Source organism: Phocoena sinus, chromosome 19 (genome assembly GCF_008692025.1).
Source record: "Phocoena sinus isolate mPhoSin1 chromosome 19, mPhoSin1.pri, whole genome shotgun sequence".
NCBI classification, from domain to species: domain Eukaryota; kingdom Metazoa; phylum Chordata; class Mammalia; order Artiodactyla; family Phocoenidae; genus Phocoena; species Phocoena sinus.
In genome coordinates this window covers 4,555,342-4,565,066 of record NC_045781.1, presented here as the reverse complement: position 1 = coordinate 4,565,066, position 9,725 = coordinate 4,555,342, and the positions used below count along the sequence as shown (strand labels likewise).

The 9,725-nt window shown below is 38.2% G+C and overlaps 1 protein-coding gene across 3 annotated transcripts; it reads left to right on the top strand.

Moving 5' to 3' along the window:
* Window positions 1-768: 768 nt before the first annotated feature.
* LOC116743771 (zinc finger protein 347-like) lies at window positions 769-9,246 on the top strand. 3 transcript variants are annotated; one of them, XM_032612717.1, is made up of 4 exons: window positions 1,161-1,205; window positions 1,829-1,955; window positions 7,105-8,452; window positions 8,537-9,246. In XM_032612717.1, the coding sequence occupies exons 1-4, from the start codon at window positions 1,173-1,175 to the stop codon at window positions 8,826-8,828; spliced, it is 1,800 nt and encodes a 599-aa protein (XP_032468608.1). In that variant the 5' UTR covers window positions 1,161-1,172; the 3' UTR covers window positions 8,829-9,246. The 3 variants fall into 3 exon arrangements, with proteins under 3 accessions (XP_032468609.1, XP_032468608.1, XP_032468607.1); XM_032612718.1 differs by lacking the exon at window positions 1,161-1,205 and adding an exon at window positions 769-805 and having other exon boundaries at window positions 7,105-9,246; XM_032612716.1 differs by having other exon boundaries at window positions 7,105-9,246.
* Window positions 9,247-9,725: the final 479 nt, after the last annotated feature.

Here is a 9,725-nt window from a genome sequence, read left to right as displayed (position 1 = left end):
ATATCTTTTTCCATCCTTTCACTTTTAGCTTTTCTGTGTCCTTAGATTTGTGAATGTTAACAGTTTCAACTCTCTGACATGCTGTTTCTGTGTCTTGCTCTAGCTCTCTGTTTTCCTTCTGTTACTTCCTCTAGTGGTCCCTGCTCAGCCACACTGTACAGTGGTGAAAGTCAGGAGCCCTTGCCAGCCCCCTTCACTCCACTGTAATGTCAGTGGGAATGCATTGAGTATTTCCCTCTTTTTTTTTTTTTAAATTTTATTGACATATAGTTGATTTACAATGTTGTGTTAATTTCTGCTGTATAGCAAAGTGACTCAGTTATACATATATATTCTTTCTTATATTCTTTTCCATTATGTCTTATCACAGGATATTGAATTTAGTTCCCTGTGCTCTACAGTAGGACCTTGTAGTTTCTCCATCCTATATATACTAGTTTGCATCTGCTGATCCCAAACTTGCAATCCTCCCCCCACCACAATCCTGCAACCACAAGTCTGTTCTCTGTGAGTCTATTTCTGTTTTGTAAATATGTTCATTTGTGTCATATTTTAGATTCCACATATAAGTGATAACATGGTATTTGTCCTTTTTTTTTTTTTTTTTTTTTGCTGTACATGGGCCTCCCACTGTTGTGGCCTCTCCCATTGTGGTGCACAGGCTCCGGACGCGCAGGCTCAGCGGCCATGGCTCACGGGCCCAGCTGCTCCGCGGCATGTGGGATCTTCCTGGACCGGAGCACGAACCCGTGTCCCCTGCATCGGCAGGCAGACTCTCAACCACTGCGCCACCAGGGAAGCCCCGGTATTTGTCTTTTTACTTACTTCACTTAGTATGATAATCTCTAGATCCATCCATGTTGCTGCAAATGACATTCGTTCATTCTTTTTTATGCCTGAGTAATATTCCATTGTGTGTGTGTGTGTGTGTGTGTGTGTGTGTGTGTGTGTGTGTGTGTATACACCACATTTTCTTTATCCATTCATTTGTCAGTAGACATTTAGGTTGTTTCCATGTCTTGAATTTTGTAAATAATGATCATATGTACATAGGGGATCATGTGTCTTTTGAATTATAGTTTTGTCTGGATATATGCCCAGGAGTGGAATTGCTGGAACATATGGCAACTCCATTTTTAATTTACTGAGGAACATCCACACTGGTTTCCATAATGGCTGCATCAATTTATATTCCCATCAACAGTGTAAGAGCGTTAACTTCTCTCTGAATGTTTCTTTCTGATCATCATGTTTGGTGAAATGTTCTTACTTAATTGCAACATTTTTTTCCTTTTTTTTTTAATGGTTTTTAATTTTCCAGTAAGTTTTTAACTTTACTATTGCGATAATTTTTTTCTGAATCTGTTAAATTAATGTATAATAGTAATAACTTTTCTAATTTTGGATCTGTATTTTTTTATATATATAAATTTATTTATTTTATTTATTTATTTTTGGCTGCATTGGGTCTTCGTTGCTGCGCGTGGGCTTTCTCTAGTCGCGGCGAGCGGGGGCTACTCTTCGTTGCTGTGCGTGGGCTTCTCATCATGGTGGCTTCTCTTGGTGTGGAGCACGGGCTCTAGGAGTGCGGGCTTAAGTAGTTGTGGCTCGCGGGCTCTAGAGCACAGGCTCAGTAGTTGTGGTGCACTGGCCTAGTTGCTCCGCGGCATGTGGGGTCTTCCCGGACCAGGGCTCAAACCCGTGTCCCTTGCACTGACAGGCGGATTCTTAACCACTGCACCACCAGGGAAGCCTCTGAATCAGTGTTTTATTAGTGGAATACACAAATAAACTCTTTCACACTTGGTGAAATGTGTTTTTCTTTCAGGGTCAGTTGACACTGAATGACGTGGTCATCGAATTCTCTCAGGAGGAGTGGGAATGCCTGGACCCTGCTCAGAGGGCCTTGTACAGGGACGTGATGTTGGAGACCTACAGAAACCTGATCTTTGTGGGTGAGGATAACTTCCCTCCAAATGTTGGGAGGGTATCTTTGCATTTACCCTTATTTGCCTTTTGGAATCCCATGCCTTGCTTAACTGAACTCAATGCCTTGATGTCTCAGACCACAGGAGTTTAAAGGTGCCATTTCTTTAGATGGTCTGCCCACTTCATGATACACCAGGAGTTTTTTCCAGTGCTTAAGTATTTAAAACACCCAACTGGAAACTTTTAAAATAAAGAGGTCTCTTGCTCTCTCATCTCTCCTTTTGGACTTGATTCTCTTGAATGCTCAGTTTTCAGTCCATATAGATCAGAACTGATGTCTCCAGACTCCAGTCCCTGGGCCTTTCTGGATTACACCCCCATCTGGTATTTTTTAGAAGATCTAATTATAAGATGGGAAAACACTGCTTGCTGTTTCATTCCATCTGGCACCTCAGAACCTGCATGGAGCTTTCTCAAGCCCTGTCTGCTTGTTTAGATCTGTCGGCCATTTCTTCTGTTCTGACTTTGCCACACCCATCAGGGATGTGTGTAATAGGGAGGTGCATTAGATCTTCTGTTATTGTAACTTACGGAAACTCTCAAGACGGTGGACAGAGAGATCCTCGTTTTAATCCCCAGGCCTACACGGGGAGAGCATATGAATCTTTCTGGCTTTATCTTGGAATCTATGGGTTGAGCTCGTGATTCCATGTGAAGGACCCATAATATCTGAACCCCGTATCTTATATTTTTTTCATTTCTTATTGCTGTACTTAGTCAGGAAATATATATTCTTTCTGATTTAATATTCTCCTAAGTTTGCATGATTTTGCCTTTGAAAGTTGCTTTTGAAAGACGTGCTTCTAGGGACTGAAATTTTATCTTGTTTCTTGCCTTCATAATGTACCTGTAGTTAATGGACAACTTCTGGTGTGTACTGTGGAATGGGTTTGCTGTGTAACAGAAAATTTTTGATGGAGAATACTTTTCCTCATATGTTGTAAGACCCTAATAAGTCTTTGCAGTTCTTTTTCTGGCTTTGAGGAATATCACCAAAACATGTCTCAAAGGCACTGTGACAGTGTTGTTCACATGTAATAATTACCATCGTTTGAGCCTCAAGAAAGGGTATAGGAATTTCTCCTAGGGATAACATTGTCCAAGTTCACGTTCTCGTGTTAGGTTATTGACTCAACTGTCATGCCATATTTTTTGTTGCCTGTGTGTGCTGTTGTTCATGATACCGTCACAGCTAATTTTGAAGCGTCTTAATGAGACAGTTTGTGGAGTGATACTTTATCAACGGTGAGCTATCATTTTTTTGTTTACAGCACTGCTGCTTTCATTTTGTACATTTCTATGGGTAACAAGTGGTCTTGATTTTATTAATTTTATCATCAGGTCTATGTATTTGATGTTACTATTAGTGTTTTTGTTTTCTATTTTCCATGTGAGTGTTTGACTGGGGAAGAGCCCCCTCATGGTGGAATTTTTGTTGTATAGAAATACATTGATTTTTGCATGTTGATTAAATGTCTGGTAATTTATTATTTCTAGCAGGGTTTTTTGTTTTTTTCCAGAATCTTCAGGATTTCTACAAATTAGATCATATTGGTTTTAAACAGATAATTTTGTTTCCTTTTTATATTTGGGTACTTTTCATCTCTTTTTTTCCCTACTTGTTCTTGTTCCTACTAGGATTTCCAGGAATAAGTTTTTAGAAGTACAAGCAAGTATCCTTGTCCTATATCTGATCTTAGAGGGAATGCTTTCATTCTTTCACCATTGAGCATAATGTTAGCTGTGTGCTGTCAATACATGTCCTTTATTGTGTTGAGGTAGCTTTTTAAAACTTTTTTTGGTTTATTGAGTATTTTTATCATGAAAGGCTGTTGACTTTTTTCAAATGCTTTGCCAGCATCAATTGAGACCATCATGTAGGGTTTTTTTATATTCTCTTTTTTGTATACATTTATTTATTTTATTTACTTATTTTTGGCTGTGTGGGTCTTAATTGGTGTGTGCGGGCTTTCTCTAGTTGCGGCAGGCGGGGGCTACTTTTCATTGCGGTGCATGGGCTTCTTCTCATTGCGGTGGCTTCTCTTGTTGCGAATCACGGGCTCTAGGCGTGTGAGCTTCAGTAGTTGTGGCACTCGGGCTCAGTAGTTGTGGCTCGTGAGCTCTAGAGCACAGTATCCGTAGTTGTGGTGCACAGGCTTAGTTGCTCCATGGCACATGGGATCTTCCTGGACCAGGGATCAAACCCGTGTCCCCTGCATTGGCAGGCGGAGTGTTAACCACTCTGCCACCAGAGAAGTCCTTTTTTCATTCTCTTAATACATTGTTTTACGCTGAATGTTTTCATATGTTGAAGCATCCTGATATTTCAAGAATGTATTCTCTTTTTTTATGGTATATAATCCTTTTAATTTGGTGTTAAGTTTAACTTACCATTGTTGTATTGATGCTTTTTGCATGATTATTCATTATAGAGATTTTAGTCTGTGTTTTTTCTTAATGTCTGTCTGGCGCTGGTGTTAGAGCAATTCTCGTGTCATAGAGTTTGCAACTGTTCCTTTCTCTGTGTTTCTTTGGGGGCAGAGTTTAGGAAGAGTATTCTTAATTGTTTGGAAATGTTGTCTAGAATTCTGCAGTGAATGTATCTGGCCTTTCTTGTTGAATGGTTTTTGATTAGTGATTCCATCTTTTTTCCGGTTACTGGTTCATACAGATTTTAATTTCTTCTTTGGTTAGCGTTGATAGGTTGTTTTTCTAAGAATTTATTTACTACTTCTAGTTTATCCAATACTTAGGAAGAGAATTGTCTTAATATTTTGTTCTAATTTTCTTGATTGTTGTCGAATCAGTTGTAATGTCCTCTCTTTCATTTCTGATTTCAGTAATTTGAGTCTTTACTCTTTTTGGTAGTTATTCTAGATGTAGGTAAGAACCAAGTTGTGAGCTTGCGATTTTATGTAGTTTTTATTCTCTATTTCATTGATTTGTAATCTAATGCTTTTTACATCTGCTAGTTTTGGCATATTTTCTACTTCTGAATCATTTATTTTTTAAGTTTCTTGAAATTTATTTACTTGGTAAACCACGACCTTTTTTGTCTACTTATTTGTATTTTCTCTTTCCCGATTTATTGAAATTTAATTAATATATATCATTTTATCAGTTTAAGGTGTACTGGGTAATGATTTGATCCAGTTGTATTGCAAAATAATTACCTTGGTAGGTCACTTAATACATTCATCTGTGACATAATTACAGTTTTTTTTTTTTAATTTTATTTATTTATTTATTTATTTTTTTTTTTAATTTATTTATTTTCGGCTGTGTTGGGTCTTCATTTCTGTGCGAGGGCTTTCTCTAGTTGTGGCAAGCGGGGGCCACTCTTCATCGCGGTGCGCGGGCCTCTCACTATCGGAGCCTCTCTCGTTGCAGAGCACAGGCTCCAGACACGCAGGCTCAGTAGTTGTGGCTCACGGGCCCAGTTGCTCCACAGCATGTGGGATCTTCCCAGACCAGGGCTCGAACCCGTGTCCCCTGCACTAGCAGGCAGACTCTCAACCACTGTGCCACCAGGGAAGCCCATAATTACAGTTTTTTATGTGTGGTGAGAACATTTAAGGTCTACCATCTTATCAACTTTTAGGCATATAGTATAGTATTGATAATTATAATTACCATGCTGTACATTAAATACGTAGAAATCTTTCAACTTAAAACGGTAAATTTACTCCTTTGACGAATATCTTCCCATTCTACTAACCTCTAACCTTTGGTAATCACTATGCTACTCTATGTGGCTCTTAGTTTGGCCCTTTTTTTTTGATATGTTTTACACATAAGTGAGATTATTGAGTATTATTCTTTCTCTGTAGATTATTTTACTGAGTCTATACCCTTGTTGTCCATCTGTATTGTTAAAACTAGTAGGAATTTTTTCTTCTTTACGGGTGAATATATATCTCACAGGGTTTTTCCCCATTCATCTGTTGGACACTTAGGTTGTTTTGATGCCTGGGCTATTGTGATTACTGCTCTGATAAATGTGGGAGTGCAGGTATCTTCTAAGACAGTGATTTCATTTGTTTCGATATATTGCCAACACTGTAATTGCTGCATTCTATGACAGTTTTGTTCTTTTTAAAATATGTTGAGGAACTTTTACAGTTTTCGATTTTTTTATATCTGTATGTTTGTGTATAGCATAAACTCATTCATCTGTTTTTGATGGCCTTCTTCTGGCTTTTCCTTCAAGTTTCAGCTAAGAACATTCTTGTACATCTTACGGAATATTATGTGTGCTCTTTGTGAATATATGCATGGAAATGGGACTTATGGAATATTCAGTTTATGCCTTACATAGGAAACAATGTGATAGATGTAAACCTGCTTTGTTTCTATAATACTTCATTTTCTCTGTTTTTAAATGTCTTCGGTGTCTGTTCCATACCTATACTATAATTCCCACTGTTAAAAATGGAGCAGTATTATGTTACTTGCTAGGCCAGTTCTTTTCTTTTAACTTCAGTATTTTCAGTTGCCTCATTACTCACACTGTAAAAATGATCCCCGTTCATCCATTGAACAACTTTCTCAGGACACAACCTAAATCATTATGTGCAGTTATGATGACTCAGAAACTATTTCAAGTAGGGGTGAGTGAATAATGTTTTTAGTTCCATGGGTCACTTCTCCTTGCATCTCCCCGGAAGTTTTTTCTCTAAACTCCTGGTATTTGTGTGTTTAATGTTAATTGCTATGTCCTTTGTGGTCATGGTGGAAAAACACTTTTTTTGAGAGCTCATATAAGTTTTTACAGTTTGAATGTTTTGTCATAGTGTGTTTCAAATTAGGCTACCCTAAACTTTTTTTTTTTCTATACAGCAGGTTCTTATTACTTGTATATTTTATATGTATTAGTGTATATATGTCAATCCCAATCCCCTAGGCTACCCTAAACTTAATTTGAATTACGTGTTATCACTTTCTTTAGTAAGTAATCCTATTTAGTGTTTCTAAAAATTTGAACATAATGGTTGCACAGTTTCATAACTGATTGTTTCTAAGTATTACTTTTGGTTTAATATCATGTATTTAACATGAAACATTTATTCATGCATTGTAATGAGTAGGTCATGTATGTTTCTTTATGTCTTGTAGATATCTCTCATATACATGTGATCAAGAAATTACAACTAAAGTCAAACACCGATAAAGGTGGAGTATTCCAAACATTGATGTTGGAAAGACATGAAAGCCAGGGAATCAAACATTTTTACCTCCCGGAAATTCAGGAAAATACGTATGACCATGGTTTTCAGTGGAGAGATGATGGAAGAAGTTACAAAAATGTCCCCATATCCTGTCACCAAGATGTCACTGATAGAAGTCCACATGGTGGAAGGGATGCAAAAAACAAGCCTACTGGAAATAGGCTTGTGCTAAGCCTTCAGGACGAACTGCATATGTTTAAAAGTAAACAGAAAATCGATGAATTTAATAAAGCTGTTAAGAGTATCAGCAGTAGTTCCTCATTTTCACCACTTCAGGGAATTTCTCCTCCTGTCCAAAACAACATTTCTAACAGATATGGGAGTGGTTTTATGCATCCTTCAATGCTGACACAAGACCAGAGCCCACACAGGGAAGTACCTTACAAGTGTAATGAGTGTGGCAAAACCTTTCATCAGGTCTCAAATCTCAGGAGTCATCAGAGAATCCATATAGGAAAGAAATTGCATAAATGTGATGTATGTGACAAGGTCTTTTGCCGAAATTCATACCTTATCATTCATCAAAGAGTTCATACTGGAGAGAAACCTCACAAGTGTAATGAGTGTGGAAAGGTCTTTGATAAGAAAGGAAGTCTTGCAGTTCACCAGAGAATTCATACTGGAGAGAAGCCTTACAAATGCAATGAGTGTGGCAGAACCTTTCCTATCGGCTCATACCTCAAAAGACATCAGATAACACACATTCAAGAGAAATTATATAAATGTGATATATGTGGCAAAGTCTATCGTCAGAATCTATCCCTTCAACGTCATCAGGGAATTCATACTGGAGAGAAAACTTACAAATGTAGTTTTTGTGGGAAAACCTTTCTTTGTGGCACAGACCTCAGGAAACATGAGATAATCCATCCAGGAGCAAAAGCATATAAATGTGATGTATGTGATAAAGTCTATGGTCAAAATTCATACCTTAAATGCCACCAGAGAATTCATACTGGAGAGAAACCTTACAAATGTAATTTGTGTGGGAAAACCTTTTTTTTTAAAACAGGCCTCAGGAAACATGGGATAATCCATACAGGAGCAAAACCATATAAATGTGATGTATGTGGCAAAGTCTTTAATCAAAAATCAGTCCTTGTGAATCATCAGAGAATTCATACTGGAGAGAAACCTCACAAATGTAATGAGTGTGGCAAGTTCTTTCGTGAGAAGCAAACCCTTAGAAGGCATCAACAAGTTCATACTGGAGAGAAACCTTACAAATGTAATGAGTGTGGCAAGGCTTTTAGTATGAAAGGAAACCTTGCAGCTCATCAGAGAATTCATACTGAAGAAAAACCTTACAAATGTAACAGCTGTGGCAAAGTCTTTCGTGAGAAGCCAGCTCTTAGAAGGCATCAACGAATTCATACTGGAGAGAAACCTTACAAATGTAATGAGTGTGGCAGAGCCTTTCATGAGAAGCCAGCCCTTAGAAGGCACCAACGAATTCATACTGGAGAGAAACCTTACAAATGTAATGAGTGTGGCAAAGCCTTTAGTCAAAGTTCAACCCTATCAAGTCATTGGAGATTACATACTAGTGAGCAGTCTTACAGATATAATGAGCATGGCAAATTCTTCAGTGTGCTTTCAAGCCCAAGTTAATACCATCAGGTAATCTATATTGGTGAGAGACTTCAATAATGTTTTGATGTGACAAGGCTTTTAGCAGGTGTCCCCATCTTAGGCTTTGTTAGAAAATTCATTATGGATAGAAACCAGATAAATGTAATTATTGTGTCCTGTCTTTTAAACGAGGAATTTATTCACCGAAGAATTCATTCTGGAGATTACCTCACAAATGTTATGAATGGGAGAGAAAACTTTACTCGGGGCTCACATCTCACTAATCATAAGACAGTCCATACTGAACAGAATGTTACAACTGTTCTCCACCTTGGGACCGTTGTATTTTTTTTTAACGCTCCTTAATACCTGCCTCCATTCTTGAATATGCAGTATATGAATGTATTTTTTCTTGTTCTTTCATGTGTCTAAATAAATGTCATGGTGTGCACCTTGATTTTTATTTATTTATTTATTTATTTATTTATTGGCTCTGTTGAGTCTTGGTTGCTGTGCAGGCTTTCTCTATTGGCGAGCAGGGGCTGCTCTTCGTTGCTGTGTGTGGGCTTCTCATTTGCGGTGGCTTCTCTTGTGGCACAGCACAGGCTCTAGGCGCTTGGGCATCAGTAGTTGTGGCACGCAGGCTCAGTAGTTGTGGCTCGAGACCTCTAGAACACAGGCTCAGTAGTTGTGGTGCTCAGGCTTAGTTGCTCTGTGTCATGTGGACCAGGGCTTGAACCCCTGTCCCCTGCACTGGCAGGCAGATTCTTAACCAGTGCGCCATGAGGGAAGCCCCCTGCACCTTGATTTAGATGAAGAGAAAACAGGAATGTAGTAAGTGTATGCAAAACACTAAAAATTTAAAAATCATGCAATTTCACATTTGTCCTTTACATAAATGTCATGACGTGCACCTTGATTTACATGATGGGAAAA

Bases quoted from the DNA above. Each gene is read 5' to 3' on its own strand.
- LOC116743771 (XM_032612716.1), top strand. From the start codon at position 1,173: ATGGCTGCATCAATTTATATTCCCATCAACAGT. The intron at 1,206-1,828 runs GTAAGAGCGTTA...TTTTTCTTTCAG, and splicing joins TTTATATTCCCATCAACAGT to GGTCAGTTGACACTGAATGA. The intron at 1,956-7,104 runs GTGAGGATAACT...TATGTCTTGTAG, and splicing joins CAGAAACCTGATCTTTGTGG to ATATCTCTCATATACATGTG.